Raw genomic sequence first — 18,571 nt, 5'->3', positions numbered from 1 at the left:
TTTTCCCCCGGGGGGAGGGGGTGGGGAGGGGCAGCTTTAACCATGATGCGTTCTAAATAATCTTTAATGAGGTCATAGCGCCCTCCATGCAAAAAATCCCTAGCTGCTATTTTTGGTCCGAAACAAATATTTCCTCTATTTGGTTTCAAGATTTGACGGTTACATCATGAGAAGTAGAACACTTCAAATTTAGGAAAACGTTGTTGTGTGGCCTTCGCCCCGAATATTGTCACAAGATTAAAATCTCATTGTGACTGCTCATGACAAAAAATCTAGAATGTTATGTAATTCGACAGTGCCAAAATAAAAGGGAACAACAGTCCAAAACTTAATATCACAAATTCCTCCATCCTACGATGCTTAGTTAACAAAATTTTTATGTTACACTGATGACGAACTTAATCTCAGCCTAACTTGCACAACACTCAGCATGGACTCGTATGCTATATACAAAAGAATTATAACCTATGAAAATGGAATGATTGTCCTAAAGTTGATTCCGCAACTGCACCAATAGATTCTGCATAGTCTCAATCTTTTGACGGACTTCGTTCACAACAAGAAGGTGCTGAGTGGAAGTCTCTGAAGCTTCAGCAATTAAAGCATTAAGTTTCGCCTGTGAATCCATGACTGCTTCCTCCAGCAAATTTAATGTTCGTTTCTTTGATCTGTGTGGACTTTCACCGATGAGGGTTGATGGAGATTGGGCGCTACCATCTCTCTGGAGCTTTTCACGAGAGAAAATCTTGTCAATGCCTTCAGTTCCTGCAAGTCATCACATTAAAGATGGACAGAAGAAACAAGCCAAAGTGAAACAAAATGTTCATCGGAACTTAGAGAGTAAGAATTTGTTCCTAAAAAACAATAATTATATATTAATGTTTGACAGCATACCTAGGTTGCTTAATTGATCCATTGCAGACTGGCCAACAGAACCTTCCAACTTAAGGAGCCGTAGAATCCCAGCTGTTATCCGGCCCATTGAGTCAATTTCAGATTTGCACAGAAAAGCAAGGTGCTGAAACTCATCCTTCGTTACGACCACCTCAATCTGCATTACAAATTCTTTATCAAACAAAATCTCAATTGGGGGCACAAAAAAACAGGGACACAGTGGCCATGTACTTGAAATATCACAATCCTATTACCGGTTGGTGAACAGAGAATTTTACGTTTTCCACTTTCCAGTTAGTCATTTCATCATCAACATTGTCCTCACATAGTACCAAGCGAACTTCAAGACCAGCTCCCCCAACTGTGTCGGAGGGCTGTTTAATCCCATTGGCAATTAACATGGACGAGGGAATGTCCTTTCTTGTATGGGGCTTGAAGATCTCCAGTCCTTGAACTCTAACCTGCAAGCTCAGTCACAATAAGCACACGGTTGGACCAAGTATGCCTTAATGACAAAAATGAATTTAAAAAAGAAGCTTAAATCAATCAACAGTAAGGCAAAAGTATGTCACCAGAATAACCCATATTTACTTTCCGTTGCCTAGCATATAAGATGCAGTGTTTTGTTCAATATACATTTTTGTTATAATTAGTAATTTGATCAGTCCTAAATCTTCATATAATCTTTTTGGGATGAAATGATTCTAGGGATTGAGATTGTATCGGAGCTTTTATAACCAAGTGGTCAAGGTTCCTCGCTGCCTTCATTCTCTTAAGAGCATATACATTTGGGTTGAGGTGATACTAGATTAATATGTACAGACATCAGGATATATACATTAACTCAAAAGGGAAGCATTTCAGCCTCATGCTAGGCTGTGGAATGCACAACCAACATGATAGAACACGTTCAAATTAAAATAAAAAAGCTGACCAGACTACAAGAGTAACTTAGACTGATCCTCTTTTATATCTTGCCCAAAGATCCTCATCAAAAGAAGGACATCATAAAACCAAGACAGGTGCTAATCACAAAGGGCAAAACCTATTTGAGGATATGAAATAAATGCTTGACCATTTAATTCTTTCATATTGGACAATGTCTGGCAAAGATGATATAATGTTGCGGTGTATGCAAATCTCACCATATATAATAGCCAACTTGTAAATCCAAGAAAAAGAAAAAGAGATTTCATAATAACTAAAGAGGAAAAAGAAACCGAATGGATTAAGCGGAGCAAGACAGGAGAATTTCAAAGGGGCAAAAAATAAAAAGAAAAAGAACTAAAATAAGACAACATAGAAAACTATTCAACTTCAACCATGTAACCCTATGACATTTTATGAAGAGCTTATGCCACAGTCAGAACAAAAGATGTGGACCTTTTGGCAGAAAGTTTGATACCTCTGACAATGAATTATTTTAGTTCAAGTAATTAGAGAATCAAAATTTATGTGATAGATATAATGATTCTTTTTGTTCTAATTTTAGTAAAACTGTGTGATTATCTTCATTTCATTCAAAAACTGTGTGATTTCCTAATGCTTATCTTCATTTCAATCTTCTAGCTCCTCAATTTTAAGTTTTCAACTTCAACCAATATGAGACACTAAAGTATACTATAATCTAACTTCATTCCTGAAAGCAGTATGGGGAATCCATAACCCCAATCCGGAGCAGAAAGAACTTTTCCCTTACCGTAATCAGCTGTACTGGAAATTGTTGCATTCCTTTCAATTGAGTTTTTCCATTAGAAACATCCTTTGGGCTGCTTTTTGCATGTACTCGTAGACTGTTGAAAGTAGTGTGCCAACACCTCTCCACTCTGCCTACATCTTCATGGCCGGAGAACCACCAACTTTCAGCCATCTCTTGAGCCCCTTCAAGAGCGAATAACCAATCTCTCAATTCTACAGCAACATCCACATCATCTGGCTTCTTCAACTGTAAAAAGTTGGATTCTTTCCCTTCAATAGCACTTCCATCTGGAGAAAACCAAAGTAATAATGAGAAGAAAATTACAAGTAAAAGAAACAAATAAATATTTAATGAAGATGAACAGGGAAAAAAACTATTATGTACCAAGTAAACACAACCAACTACAAATTCAGCAGTGTTTCATACCATCTCCTGAATTATCAATGACCAGAGGTGCTGTCTTAAAGAGTTTTGACAATGGTCCTGATTGTAAGTTCTCTAGTCCTTTGCAAAGTCCCAATCCCGGGCTACCATCAGGTGCAAGTATCCCAAAGCGATGCAGCAGGGCTTCTGTATAATTCATTCCTCCCCCAAGGCGAACACCAGAAATAGAAGCAGAGACATTCAAGCTATGAGACTCCATGTCTTGTTCATTTAATGGAATGACATGCTCCATGCGTATATCCAGAAAAGGAAATGAGAGAGAATTTCCATTTGATAGATTGTTCCTATTGTTATTAATCCAAAATACAGCTCTTAATTGAGGATATCCGTTACCACTCATTGGGGGAATACTCTCAACAAAATTCAAAATTGAGCCGTTTTCATGTGCCAGGTGAGGTTCGGCATCTGCACAATCGATCTTAACACTCTGCCAACGTAAAGCAGATGAAACAACAACAGCACCACCAAGGGTTCTATGAGTGGCACTAATGAACAGATCATCTCCAACAAACTGCACAAGAGGCATTTCCTCAACATTCATTAAAGAAGACCCCAGAAATCGAAGTTGGAGGTCTTTCACTGCTAAACTTACAGCAGTATCACTGGGAACCTTGTCCATAAACTTTCTACTAGAATATTTCTCCCTGGCATCCATCAGTCGTTTACTTTTCCCAGCTTTTGCAATTTTCTCACCAACGCTCCCAAAATAAGCATAGAGATAAAGAACAAAATATAGCTGTTCAACAGAAGTGTTGGATAAAAATTGTTCACATGCAACTCCAACCCTTACAATACCCCCTGGTGGAGGAACTTCTAACAATGGAGTGCCATCAGCCATTGCCATAGCTACTTCAATGCAAGCATCTTTCAGTTCAACACATCTCCATAATCCTGCACTCCATCCAAGAGAATTCTGAGACCCAGTTTCTCCTTTACATGTTTCAAGAGACAAAGAAAGATGTGATGCTCTAGCAGTCCACTTCTTGATGCTAGCATCAATTGGTTGATCTTCCCAAAGACAGAAACAAGCAGGATCCTTCTCCAGGTTCAGCATTCTTAGTTTCAAAGAGGGTGAATCTGAAAACAAAAGGCTTTCAATATGAAGCCTTGCTCCAGAAAAGAAGCTCGGGACTGAACTCTCCAAGTTGCTTTCAGGAATATTTATTTTGGTCTCGTCCAAAGGAATTGTAAGATCTAGTCCCTTAAGTGTGAAAATGAGAGAATTTACTGAGAAATCTGGCAAAACATCACCAGGATTGACAACAATGCCATCAGCTAAGAAAGAAAAAATCCTCAAGCAGGATTCTTCTTGGAGATGAATCTGAAAAGTATAAAAAGATCATCATTCATCAGAGAAAATAATTGAAAACAATAATTTAAAATAGAGACAATAACAGGCCATTTATTGAGAGAACTTCAAATACCATCAGAGGCTGACAGTGGATAACAGTTTGAGAAGCAAAGGCTGGTGGAAGGGGAGAAGGCTTGATCTGTAGGGAATGAAGGCATATTAGAGGGGTACCTTCAATTAGTTGCCACTTCTGTTCACCTAATGGATATATAGGGGGACAAAAGCTCCTAGCTGCCATAAGAAACGATTGAAAAAACCTTGGTAAAATAAATAATTGTGCAGGCATTGCTAGAATTGAGTCTTCATAAGAATGTGTTAATAACTAAATACCAAATTCTGGCACATGGAGAGCTTCTCTTGTCAAAGTGTGCATTGACGGCTGCACCAAGGTACATGGATGGTTTGAGAAGGTATCCCTGCATTCCAATTTCCAGGAAACAAAAACCACAATTCAGTCATATCGTAACATTTACAATAAACTTCAAAAATTGTATGCTACCATTTGTCAAGTTTGCCATTAAGAAGTATCAAAATAGTCAAGTAGGGAATATTACTAATACTTTATAATGAAAGAAATCCATATTTTTTCCCATTCTCCTTGTCCATTTCAATATTTTCAGGTTTGTTGGTTCCTATTTTCCACTATGGCCTACAAACAAATGAACATTTTGACCCATAATCCTTACAATTATTGTTATTCAGACAGGTGCATAAGACGGGTGCCCAAAAAAAAAAAGGTGCATAAAATGCCAACCTCAGAAATAGTCCAGAAATTGTAATACGTGTTAAGTTATAGTCATCATCATCATCAGAAATGCAAGCCTGCAATAAGGGCATCAAAACAAATGACTTCCACTTCTAAAGCAAATTGTTAACTGCGTGGCTCAGAAAAGGAACAAACAACATGGCCATGCATTTAAGCGAAAGGACAGTGCATATCTGTCAATGGTGTCTGACACTTTTATCAGCAAAAGCAGAACACACAAACCCATAACATAAATATCCTATGGAAAGAGCATCTCAATGAAAATTTTAAGTATGATTAAGGAAATAAACTTACCATGTCAATTTTACCTAGAACTTATAAATGTATTACATGAATGACAATCATATTCTTTATCTAATTCTGAATTATTCATCACTTATAGCGATATGTAACTGAACCACATAAGCCCAAATGAGAGAGGGAAGGTTGCCTACTGCATTATCCCAAAAAAAGAAAAAAACCCATTGGCCTTTAAGGGAATAGTAACATGAACAATCACTCAAGAAAAGGAGAGCCAGTGAAAGATGATAAGGTGATCTAAAAAAGAACAACATTTGAACTTCATCATGGAAAATTACCCGAGAAAAGAAGAGAGACTGCATCAAAAGCTCAAGCTTGAATTCTGCAAGTAAATATCAATTGTTTGATAAATTTGCTTGATGAGTATGTACATAAATTATAAGCCCTAGTAAATATTGAAGGGCATGTTAAATCAATATTAAGATCAAGCATTCAGGGCTGAAGACAAACCAGTATCTTTAATGCAAAAAAATATGTGGTCCACAACAATAGAGACAAGAGAGCGCCCAGCTGCTTCTGTGGACAGCTGTCAATATCCAATAACAGATAGACTCAGATAAAGCAAGGGATGGAAGGACTTTCCTTTCACACCATAACAAAACAACAATCCCTACTAGGTGAAGTCGGCTACATGAATTGCACAACGCCATTGTACTTTACATTTATCAAGTTTTTAGGAATGTTGTTAACTAAGAGGCCTCAGTCAACAACTTTCGTGACTATTCTCTTTGGCATTTCTCTGCCCCTCTTAACAACGCTCAAAATTATCCATTCTACTCTCCTCACTAGTGCTTCCCGCAGTCTTCTTTTTATAAATCCAAACTATCTTAAACGATTTTCTATCATTTTTCTCTCAATAGATGTTACGTCCACTTTTTCTCATCTATGCTCATTTCGAATTTTATCTTTATGTATCTGCTCATTTTACCCCATAACAAAGTAACAATAATTTGTTTTCTCATAAAAAAAAGGGAAATTCAGAACCTGTTGAGCCTTGAAATCAACATCTCCTCGGTTTAGGCAGACATAAATACCCGTCATAAAGCGGAGAAGAGCACGTAGTCCTGATCATATACAAGGCATTAATCCCATATCACATATATACAGCCATGTAAGACACAAAAAGTCCACATGTCCCTTCACTTACCTGGTTCACTTAATGCTGGGCACACAGCTTCAGTAATGTGTAACTGAACCTCAAGCCCAAGTGGACTGTTTAATTCAGTTCTCTGAATTGTAATCTAAAAGTAATAGAATTTCGGAAATATTGTCACACAGAATGCTACAGAATGAAACACAGTGAAAACATCAAATAGAGGAATTGTATGCATTACATATGCCTCTCCAGATATTCCTTCTAGGAATCGCTCGCCTCCAAAAAAAACTCTCTTGGCACCATCATCATCTCTCTGGTTCGCTCCCTCTTGAGAGCGGCCTAAAGTAGAACCCGTGAACATGTCAGGATGTGGCAAAAGATCAATAGACAAAGATTCCCATTCAAGTTTCTGGAGAGAAAAAATGTTGAATTATTATTTAGAAGGAAAGGAAAACTAAAGCAACATGGCATAATCAAAATCAAGAAATATAGTGTATATATTATAGATAATGGTACACAATAGCCTTCTGAAAGGAAAGGAGAGACAGATCACTGGATGTAGAAGAGCAATTTGAAGAAAAGAAAGCCATCTCAGTCCAGTTACACACACAAAAATTCAAACTAATGAAAGGTAGCACAGTACTTTGAATACGTAAATATACTTCTTGTTGCTGGAGAACTCCCTTGCTTCCTTAAGATTTACAACCTGAGATGGGAAATACTCCAATCTTGAGTCAAGTCCAGGAAACAAGTGTAAGCATGAGTCTTGCAAAAATAATTACCTGCCATTCTTCATTTGTGGTATAGAGCAAAAGATTGCATATGGTGATAGATGCCATAGGTGGTGCCCTACAACCAAAGTCAGCAAAGGGGGATGCACATGAGTAAATTTCAGGGCAATTTAGGACCGATCATTCAAGCCAAATAAAAAGTATACATGAATGATTCATCAGGTTAATGCTCAGAGCAATTCCACAAAACAGAAACACCCAATAAACTTTGACTCCATCACAAAAGAACGAGTTTAAATAATGACTAAACTTTTACAAAACAGGAAGATGATATTAATTCCAGCCTACTGAGAATTTGAGACCCATAGCAACACTTGACAGTGATAGCGGAAGATAAATAAATTGAAAATTGAAGAAGTTACTCAAATTTTGAATTAGAGGAAAAAGGAGTTTACCAAGTTGATCCCCCTTGGCGGCCAACACCTCCACGAGTTTCAAGTAACAAGTTAACTGTGTGAATCTGTATAGTCATTCCATCTGCAATCTGATGATTGCCCACAGTCAGTTGCAATAAGTGGCATTCAAATTGAAAGTCTCTATATGGACAAGTGATAGGCATGTCCTGGGAGTAACTAAAAACCACAGGATCGTATCAGGCTGAGCGGCAAATAGTGAGCAGATCGCGTGGTGATGCATACAAGCTAAGTAGTAGAAAATCACAAACAATTGCATCAAAATAAGCTAAGAAAAGATAGAGTCAAACCTTATCGGCAAAACCATATCCGCTACCCTTTGTGGAGGCAGTAGATGCCATGGTACTGCACATAACCATATTAAAACAATAAAAAATTACTATCCAATGGAAAATGCATCTCCTCGACAATCCTGGAACATCATCATGGCCAAGAAACGGTTTCAATACCACTTTGGACTGGCAGATGCATCGAAATTAGCATTCTCCTCAAGAACCAAATCAAGACGATCAATTTGAACAATGATGGGTTCTATTTGAACGTTGCTCACCGAAGGAAGCTAAAAAAGGTCACGCATGTTAATCAAAACCCAGAAAATCATTGGGAAGACAAATAAAGAAATTATCTTGTAGATATTGGAAATAGAAAATTCATTGCTGAGAAGCAGTAAGAATAAAGCAGCGTTTATGAGCAAAAAAAATTATGTTTCACAGAGAACAGAGCCTATCATTTTATCCTCCTGAACCGAATAGTGCACGGAAAAGATATCAAGAAATCCCAGTTGATCATATCGGTCTAGAAAGTTAGTTACTAACCATGATCTCCAATTTCCCCACTTTCGCCGTCACAACATTCAGCGCAGGTGGCAATCCAACACTTGAATGCAAAGCATCCCCGTTTAAATCTGGCGAAAATGCAAGCACAGGCAAACAAAATCAACACCTAACCAACACAGTCCGGTCAAGAAAGTGAACCAAATCGAGCATGCCAACAACGAAATTCACCTAGATTCGAGAGCTGCACCGTCCGACCCTGCAACTTGAATTGATCTCTAGAGAAGGATTTGAGCCAGTACTTGAGAGTGTACTCCAACGCTCTCGCCAGTATCGACTCCATAGCCCCCTTCTGTTGAGCTAAACTGGGACAATTCTGGATCCTAACGCCTTGAAAAAGATTAAGGGCAACTGAAGATTACCACCGACAATAACGAAAGATGGAGAGAATGGGGGTATCTAATCTGGCTTGGATCGGAGAATTTGGGTTTATTTAAGCATTTAGATTTGAGTGAGTGCTTCGCAGGTTATCGAAGGAGGTGGCGTTTGCATTGCTGTCCGAAGGTTTCTTCTGTCTTACAGAAAGATAACAGTGGGCGCGAGTTGCGAAGCACGTGACTTGGTTGGGCAGAGGAGAAAAGCGAATGTGCGGCACGTGGGGGAGGAGGTTTTGTTGGCTTTTAGCTGAAGAGCAGCGCGTAGCATTGGATCCGAGCCTCTTGTCAGGGAATTTTGAAATTTTAAGGTCCAAGAGTATACAACATGTTATTTCACTTATACTATTTATAAATTATTTTTATTTTTAAAATATTTTATTAAAATTAAAAAAAAAAAATTTAATAATTTTATTTAAAAATTTAATAAATTTTTAAATTAATATTTATTAAATATATATGTGTGTATTAATAATATACTTTCTTTCATTAATATTTTTGTCAAGTGCAAACTGATATGCTTTCACTACTGAGGGAAAGAAAAAGAATAATTAAAAGTAAGGATATAGTTATTATCAATGATCATCGTACACGATATTGTTGGTAAAAAGTTATTATACACGTCATACATGTAGTCTGACACAAGTTTTGCAGGTCAAAAAAAAAAAAAAGCTAACACTAGTTTTTTCTATACTTATTCAAATCTTTCTTGTAATACCAAAATTATCTCACCAGTCACCACAAAAACTAATCTCTCTTGATTTTCAGAAAACTAATATCTTTTAAAGTATGAAGGTAGAAATTAGACTGTTCTTGATTAGATTTATTTCATATAGAAACGTTAAGAATTAAACTACCAACTACTAGTTAAATTGTGAGAGCTCTTTACCATTGGTATAAGTTTATTTTGCTGAGAAGTAGTATTTGATACAATTTGTTTTCTAAGAAAAAAATTATTCAATGGTGTCTCGTAGCCTATCTAATTAAAAACAAACTCAGAGACGCATAATAGGATGACAAACCCAGGAAAAATATATGCATATCATGTTTTTTTTTTAAATAATGTATTTAATCACAACTCATTAATTCGATATAAAGTAGTATACATATAACAAGTTATATTGTTCTTAAATTATTAATATATATACCTCCTCCTGTAATTATACTACAAGTTACCTCGGTTTTGTGACTCAAAATATAAATTGTAAGAATTTGCAAAGTATTAGCAATGCTTTATTTTTTAAAAAAAGGAAAAATGATTAAAAGATCTTTTTAAAATATGCAAATAATAATGAAATCCCATGAAATATGATAATTTCTCTCAAGTCCATTGCCTTTTGTAAAATAATTATAATGCCTCCAATTTAAATTAAGAGGAAAAACAAGCAAAGTGAAACTATTCATTTTTAGTCATTATAAAAAAATTAGTCATTAATTATACCAAAGTAATCACTCACTCCCTTTGGTCTTATTTAAAATTATTTCTACCAATTTTATCAATGCTAATATAATAAAAATAAAAAAAATAAACATTAGGAAAATTTCAAACACAATCTTAAAAAAGTAAATAAACTATATGATATTATTTTTTATACATCTCTCTTATTTTTTTAGGATAGTTTAGATATTTTATTTGAAATAAAATATCACTGTCAATTCAATAATTTATAAATTAAACCACTTTATCTTTCTAGAGGATGATCAATAAAGTGAACCAGAAAAAGTATATTTATAATACTTGAATTTCAATTATTATAAATTTTACAGGAGAAAATTATAATTATTTATCCCACTATAGTTATTGTCAGAAGAAAAGTAACAATCACTAAAATCAAAGTAATTATCTACATTTACAATTATTGAATTTCACTTATTAAAAAATTTGAGAATAGATCTTATCATTGTTATCCCGTTTTAGCTGTTGTCATAAGAGAAATAATCATTATTCAAATTAAAATATTCACTGTACTTCTTTTTATATTTTAAATTAGAGACATTATTATCATTTCACAAATGACATGAACATAACGAAGATCTATAAAAATTCGAAAAGAATTATGGGATTTCATCATTATTCCCATATTTTGGGATGATTTTTTTGTATTCTCCCTTTGAAAAACTCTTCTTGCCAATTTTCAGGATAAAATAAATTTGCGTTTTTTTAATTTTATACTAGTACTATTTACATGAAAACCAAAATAAATTATATAATGTGGCGATTATTATAATTATGAAAGTAATGCAAGAGACACGTGCCTCGGGATTGGTTTCCTTGACAGAGGAATCAGTGTGACAGACATGTCATTCTACTCGCCCCGATGTAACGCTAACATGCTCATCATTCTCGGTTCATGACCCTCGCCTTTCTCTATTATTTTTTTCTTTATTTTTTTGACACGAAGGGGATGGAATTTGCATTAAGAAGGACCAATCCTATTATTTTAAGTAGAATTCTTTAAAATTACAGACTTCATGTTAATATTAATACTATGAGTAAATTTTACCATCCAAGTTGTTTGCTGCTCTATAAATATGTTTATACGCCACCTCGGGGTTGCATGATGAGCAAAAGTATATATTTAATTTATTTATTTTAATTTATGATATCATTTTTCCTTTTCGATTCAAAATATTTTACGAAAATCTCTTGTTTAATGTCTAACCATAGAAGCCTCCTTGAACATTTGTACAATCTTATATTTTCCATTACTGGGTTTTTACTCTGCATTGACATACACAGAAGTTAGCTATAAATATTTTTTAAAAAAATAAATATTATTTAAAATAATATCTGTGTACTATAATAATGTCCTACTATAAAAATATAAAAATCTAACAAACTGATGTACCCATAAACCAAGAATACTTCAATTCATTTAATTTCATCTTTAACCCAGCATCTAATGTTGAACAACAAAACATACATATTAAAAATTTAAATTTGAACTGTTATTAAAATTATCAATATAAAAACTAAAAGAATTGGCGTAATTAGAAACAAAGCATTTTCCATGTTCCTGAAGCTTCAGTTCTATACAATAATGTACACGCCTTAACATATTACTTTTGTCTATCACTCTATCTACATCCTAAAATGACAAAAGAAAGAAAAAAAAACTATCCTTGTCCCGAGGTCCTTCCTTTCTCAAAATATATGTAAGATTTCGCAGAGAGAATGAATAAAGATAATCCCATCATGCTAAGCACAGCAAGTAACCAGTAAAAGTAATCAAGATGTGCCTGGTTGAGATTATTAGCAAACCAACTACTACTTTGCCCACCTTTACCTGTTACTTGCTCTATCACAGAGATCAGAAAACTGCTCAAGAAGTTTCCCACACCAAATATACTCAAGTAGAGAGCAAGGCCCATGCTTCTTAGTTCATTCGGAACCTGATCATAGAAGAATTCTTGAAGACCAACCATGGTGAAAACCTCGGCTATTCCAAACAACAAGTACTGAGGAATCAACCATGACACACTCATTGGAACTGTTGTGTTCGGCTCATCAACAAGACCATACTCTTTTGCTGTTGCTAGCCTTTTTGCCTCAACAAGAGCAGCTAGTACTACTGTAATTAAGGAGACAAATATCCCAGCTCCAATTCTTTGCAGCATCGTGATGCCTGAAGGTTTTCTAGTGATGGATTTTGCGAATGGCACGAATATGCGGTCATAAATGGGACTAAAAACAACAATGCCCATGTAGACAAGAGATTGGAGAGTAGCGGCAGGTATATCGAAGCCTGTAAATATGGTTCTGTTCATAGTAGCCCCTTGCTTGGTGAAGAAAGTAGGAACTTGAGCAAAGACAATGCCAAAGATTAAACTTGTAGCCCAAATTGGGATAAGCCTAAGTATGGCCTTTGCTTCTTCTACCTCGTTGAGGCTACAAGCTTCTTCAGCTGGTCCAAGCAATGCTTTGTGGAGAAATCTGCCATAGTAAAGAGCAAAATATAAATAAATGAATGTTAATATAGTCAAGGAAGTCTTTATGACTCACCAATCCAAAGAATATACATTAAAGAACTTTCTACCACTCAGTCAAAGGAAGCATTATCAAGCACTGGGCTACGTTCTACATTGTTCCTTAAAAAATGCTACCAAAATTACTGAGTTTTCACTTTTCAGAAACATGTAGAAAGTAACTCTTCGCCGTATCTAAATTGTTCAGAATTTTGATGAGGTAGGTTTTCAAAAGCTTTCTCTTTGATAGCTCTGTCAGAAGGATACGGCAAAGAAGATGCTCTGCTCAAGCAGAATCAAGAGGAAAAAGGTTCCAACGTTGCAATCAGAGTCTAGTTAAATTCCCAAACTGATTCAAAGATTGGTTCAAATAGGTCCCAACATTGCTGCTGCTGTAATACTAGGATTCACTATGACAAGGTTCTGGAAACATACAGAAACCGGCTAATTTTCTTACATAAATTGCTTAGAACATCGATGAGCTTTGTGAGCACAAGATTCCTCATCAATCACAACATCTGACAAAGATTTTCGCCGATTTCTTAAGGCTGCAGCAAAAACACGGCCAATTCTCAGAAAGGGACTCTTGTCATGCCCTTCAACGGTAAACCTGTAAGTCTTAGTTCCAAGCAAGAAAACAATCAATGCAATGATCATTGCAAGACAAGGGATTCCAAATCCTAGGACCCAACTAATGTTTTCCTGTATATAGTTCAAGGTTAAAAGAGCGACCAAGATGCCTGCACACATGGTGCAATACCACCAAGTAAAGAACGAGCTTCTGGCTCCGCGTTCTTCAGGATGGTGTTCATCAAATTGATCAGCCCCGAAAGCTTGAACACAAGGCTTATGTCCTCCTTGTCCAATGTTTACTAGGTAAAGCGCAATAAAGAACAATGTCACTTGCATTTGAGAAGAATCTGATTCAGAATTGGTCATAGAAGGAAGCATAACTGACAATGCCAATAACCCCAGCCCCTGTAATTCACGTAAACCAGAGTTTATACTTTCTAATTGGGGAAAGTGATAATAAAATCCTACTGAAATATGTAAATGACAATCAAGTCCCTTGAAATGTCATAATTCTTCTAAAGTCTCTTACTACATCACTGGCATTAATGATCTTAAGTTAAATAACTAAATTACCCTTGTTTAAAATAACTTTTGTTTAAGCAATACCAACTTTTGTTCCGTGAATCACAAAAAATCACAACTTCTTCCCACGTCAAATTTCTTTTATGATTGATAAACAAAATCTAAAAATAATCAGTCCCAATTATAACTTTTGTTCAAACAATCAAAACTTTGATTTTGTGAATCGCAAAAATTGAACAAGAAATCATAACTTGTCAAGTGAAAATTCTTTTATTATTAAAGTCTAAATTTTAAAAATAATCAATCACAACTTTTATTTAAGGAATCACAATTTTTATTCAGTGAATCATAAAAAATGAATAAGAAATTACAACTTTTCACATAAAATTTCTTTTATCATTGAAATCCAAGTTTCAAAAATAATCAACAACAACAACAACAACAAGAAGCCTTTATCCCACTTAGGTGGGGTCGGCTACATGGATTGCAAGACGCCATTGTGCTCTATCATTTATCAAGCTTTTAGGAATATTATTGATTAAAAGATCGCGCTCAACAACTTTCAAGAGTGTTCTCTTAGGCCTTCCTCTACCTCTCTTAATCGGACTCAAAGTTATATGTTCCACTCTTCTCACTGGTGCCTCCCTTGGTCTTTTTTGTACATGCCCAAACTATTTCAACCAATTTTCTACCATTTTTTCCTCAATAGGTGCCACCCTCACTTTTTCGCGTACGTGCTCATTTTGAATTTTATCTTTATTTAAATAAACAATTACAACTTTTATTTAAGCAATTACAACTTTTATTTTGTGAATTGCAAAAATTAAATAAACAATCATAACTTTTTACATAAACCGGTTGTTGTTTTTTTTTATTTTAAATAAGAGGTAATTTAGGAATTTAACTTGAAATTATTAATGTTAGGAATATATTTGAGGATTTTTTTAAAAATTATGACATTTCGAGGAATTTAATTATTATTTATATATTTCAACAAAATTTTATTATCATTTTCCTTTGTAATTATCAATATATAAAGTTCATTTGTCCAATTACACAAGAGGAATGTTAAATTAGTAGTAAATCCAAAGTAAAAAAGAACATGGTTTCAATGAGTAACAGGGACAAAGGGAAAGTTGAGGTACCAAAGTGTACAGAATGGAAGCGATGATGATAGTGCGGTAGCGACCGAGACAAGAGTCAGCAATAAAGGCTCCGAGGAGAGGGAGCAACGACATCGTTCCGACCCAAACGTTGACGGTCTCAGCAGCTGAGGCAGTGCTTTGATGGAGAGGACCGGTCAAGTAGGTGATGAGGTTCGATAATATTCCATAGTACGCAAATCTCTCCCCAACTTCCACACCTTTTCATCCCAAAAAAACACTAATATAGACATAAATAAATTAATCAACGAAATAAACGAACGAGGAAGAAAGAGAGATTGATTGTGAAAGCACCTATGATGAACCAAGCGGATTTCCATTTGCCGGACTTTGATCTGACCACCGGTTGGCCTCTGTAGTCAACGACGCCGTTTACTATATCGGAGGAGAGAAGCCAAGTGTCTGCACCAGAATCCATTCAAATTTCAAACAGCGTCAGGCCCTTGTGCTGAGGATATTTTCCCACTTTAACAGAGAAACCTTTTCTGAGAAAGCTGCGGTTCGAATGACCAATGATGAAGTATGAAATAGAAGGTAGATTTTTCTGTTTAATAATAAATAATAATTAATTATTTGGCAAGAAAAATATCAAAAAAGTTAAATCCCAAGTTAACCCTCAAACCGTATGCAATCTAAACTCGTTTCTTTATGCAATATTTGCTTCAACTATTAAAAATATAAACAGTGCAATATCATTCTTATTGTTAAATAAAATTTAATTTTAAATATTAATTAATGAAAAGAAGGTTATTAAAGGGCTAAGATAATTTAAAAATTTCTTATTTATTTTTTAATTAACTAATTATTAAAGTTAATGATATGAACAACATTGTATAATTTTTAAAAATTTTTAAAAAAATATCATACTTCCTCCGTTCAAAAATAGAAGGCATTTTTAATCGAATCTCATTCTTCAATAAAGTAGTTACCTACTTTTCAATTAATCATATCTTTTTATATTTACTCATATTAAACACCCTGCAATAAATATAAAGTTATTATCAATATAGACACTTATAAAAAAAAACAATAATTATACTTAGAAAGATCAAAAATATCTTACATTTTTAAACATTTAACTCATTAAAAAATATCTTTATATTTTTAAAAAATGAAGTATTAAAAATAAGTTTAAAATTATAGACCTTCTTATATCGCTCTTCATTAAAAAAGTAAAATTAAAACAATATAATTAATAAAAAATTATTATTTTTTAATTAGTTTATATTTTAAGAGAATAAAATTTTTAAAAATTATTTTATAATCTGACATGGGAGAAATAATTGGTAATAATAGTGATGGAAAAGAAGTCTTGATGAGCTGCTTTCAAATGAAGGCCGAAAGCGCCGTGAAGCAAGACGATAGGTTCTAAAAGGAAAATCATTATATACGTGTCACTGTCTACTACAAGATTTACGTGGTGTATTAAGTGGGGCGATTATGGCTGTTTAATTTGATGGGACGAGAAATTTTAATAATTTTATTTTTAAAAAAATAAGTTAGTTGAACAAAAAAATTAACAATCACCTAAAAAATTTTACTTTTATAAGATTAGTTTCTATAATTTATTTATAAATATTATTATTATTATTTATAAATCTTTACATACAATTTACAAAGTGATCTATGAATTTTTTTAAAAATAATTTAAACTGTTAATTTTTTAACAATAATTTAAAATTTTTTAATAATATTTATTAAATTTTATTTTAACAAAATCTCATGATGTCCAACTGTCATAAAAAAAATTCAACAAAGACAAATTAATATTAAAAGACATTGTCAAAATTCTACATGTCACTTTGTCAATATGCATGGCTCTATGCACATATTGTATTAGCATAAAATGAAAAAGTTAATGGACAATTAACAAAAGAATTTGTTACTCCTTAAAAGAAATGTTTATGATGAAAGTTGCACAGTTATTAATCCAACGTTCATTAAAAAATTTAGGAATAAAAATGAATCCCAACCCTAAAATCTTTTATCACTTTTTTTCATTCTCTTGGGTTAAACATATAATAAAAATTAAAAATATTTAAATTATAAGTAAATATTAATTTGATATTAGAAGTTAGATCAATATGAAGATTGGTCTTTTTATTAATAGTTTTATAAAAAAAAACTAATGATGCACAAAAATATGAAATAGAATCATATAAATAATTGCAAGAAAAAAAACTCTGACAGTGAAATCATGAATGACTATATTTTTTATCCATTTGTGTGATTCATAGGATTTTTTTTTTTTGTGTTATTAGAATAGATGAATAAATCACAGATTATTTTATTTTGGAATTTGTTATCAAACATGTAGCTCGTTTGACAAATATTACTTGATTCTCTTGCTAATCTGGTCTTGACGTGTTGCATTAGATAAGTATCGCTCTAAACTACATTAAACATTCAAAATCCTCTCCTAATTATTTGTACGGTGGAAGTTTAACATACTCCACCAACTCAATTTGACATGAATGATAGGGATTCTCATCTGCTAACCATGTACTAATTGAGAGTTTGATTTTATGCTTTTTTATTTATAGAGCTTGCATCATTAGAAAATATCTTTGTTCATTTGTGGATTTTTTTAATGTTTATTGCATCTTTTTATTAAAAAAATATTATTTAAGATATAACTAAATATTAAATGTGTCAACCTCTCTCAATCAGAATTTAAATTTTAATTTATTATATTATGAAAAATTAACCCTGCTCCTGTTAGACCTAATGTTTGCCGGTCACGTTTGGATTTTATTTTTTTGGGAAAACTAAATGAAAAGATAAAGCCATGGATAGGCCCACAGGCATACGTCAATAACAAAGCCACCAGGGTATGGGCAAAGCCCAGTAGATCCGGACAAAAGAGAGAGACAAGAGGACCTAAACCTTGCAGAAACAAACCAGCGAACAACAAACCACAGTCAAGCAGTACTTTCAGAGGGAAAAGGATTACAGTAACTTTTCTGAAGTTCAGAAAGGTAAAGGAGTAAATTTAATTTGGCTTTGTTATATTTAGGAAAAATTTTAATAAAGACTTTTAATTCATACTTATTTAAATTTAAAATTTTTAAATTTATAAAATTTTACTACATTCCAAAAATATTAATTTGATATTAATTTTTTTAAATGATAAAATTAGCTTTCATTTAAATTAATACTATAACTACCCTGCTTTGCTTATCTATTTACTTATACAATATTGTTGATTGCTCTATTTTATTTGTTCATTTTTCTGAAATAAAATTAAGTAAAAATTTAACAATAAACAAGTGAAATGGGTCAATGAATAGCAATCCGTAAATAATATGTAATATAGGAAACCAACAAGTTGCCTTATGATAATTTAAACACCGAGAATGAAAACAAGTTAGGTAGAGCAATGAACA

The 18,571-nt window shown here is 33.6% G+C and overlaps 2 protein-coding genes across 3 annotated transcripts; both read right to left on the bottom strand.

The window, feature by feature from the left end:
* Positions 1-188: 188 nt before the first annotated feature.
* LOC129313560 (uncharacterized) lies at positions 189-9,072 on the bottom strand. The gene is made up of 20 exons (XM_054956787.1): positions 8,759-9,072; positions 8,570-8,658; positions 8,204-8,313; positions 8,045-8,099; positions 7,737-7,825; positions 7,333-7,399; positions 7,194-7,256; positions 6,789-6,959; positions 6,602-6,695; positions 6,439-6,518; positions 5,905-5,980; positions 5,733-5,776; positions 5,143-5,210; positions 4,719-4,804; positions 4,462-4,619; positions 3,020-4,358; positions 2,594-2,880; positions 1,149-1,355; positions 895-1,051; positions 189-765 (listed from the first exon to the last, which is right to left on the bottom strand). The coding sequence occupies exons 1-20, from the start codon at positions 8,868-8,870 to the stop codon at positions 488-490; spliced, it is 3,630 nt and encodes a 1,209-aa protein (XP_054812762.1). The 5' UTR covers positions 8,871-9,072; the 3' UTR covers positions 189-487.
* A 2,741-nt stretch (positions 9,073-11,813) lies between these two features.
* LOC129312420 (protein NRT1/ PTR FAMILY 5.10-like) lies at positions 11,814-15,689 on the bottom strand. 2 transcript variants are annotated; one of them, XM_054955043.1, is made up of 4 exons: positions 15,480-15,689; positions 15,168-15,385; positions 13,385-13,905; positions 11,814-12,895 (listed from the first exon to the last, which is right to left on the bottom strand). In XM_054955043.1, exons 1-4 carry the CDS (start codon positions 15,601-15,603, stop codon positions 12,079-12,081), a joined length of 1,680 nt encoding a protein of 559 aa, XP_054811018.1. In that variant the 5' UTR covers positions 15,604-15,689; the 3' UTR covers positions 11,814-12,078. The 2 variants fall into 2 exon arrangements, with proteins under 2 accessions (XP_054811018.1, XP_054811019.1); XM_054955044.1 differs by having other exon boundaries at positions 15,168-15,405; positions 15,480-15,615.
* Positions 15,690-18,571: the final 2,882 nt, after the last annotated feature.

Source organism: Prosopis cineraria, unplaced genomic scaffold (assembly GCF_029017545.1).
Source record: "Prosopis cineraria cultivar Desert tree isolate PC_DT_omini unplaced genomic scaffold, ASM2901754v1 PC6, whole genome shotgun sequence".
Lineage (NCBI taxonomy): Eukaryota > Viridiplantae > Streptophyta > Magnoliopsida > Fabales > Fabaceae > Prosopis > Prosopis cineraria.
Note: the sequence above shows the minus strand (reverse complement) of the source record. Positions and strands in the feature narration are given on the sequence as shown.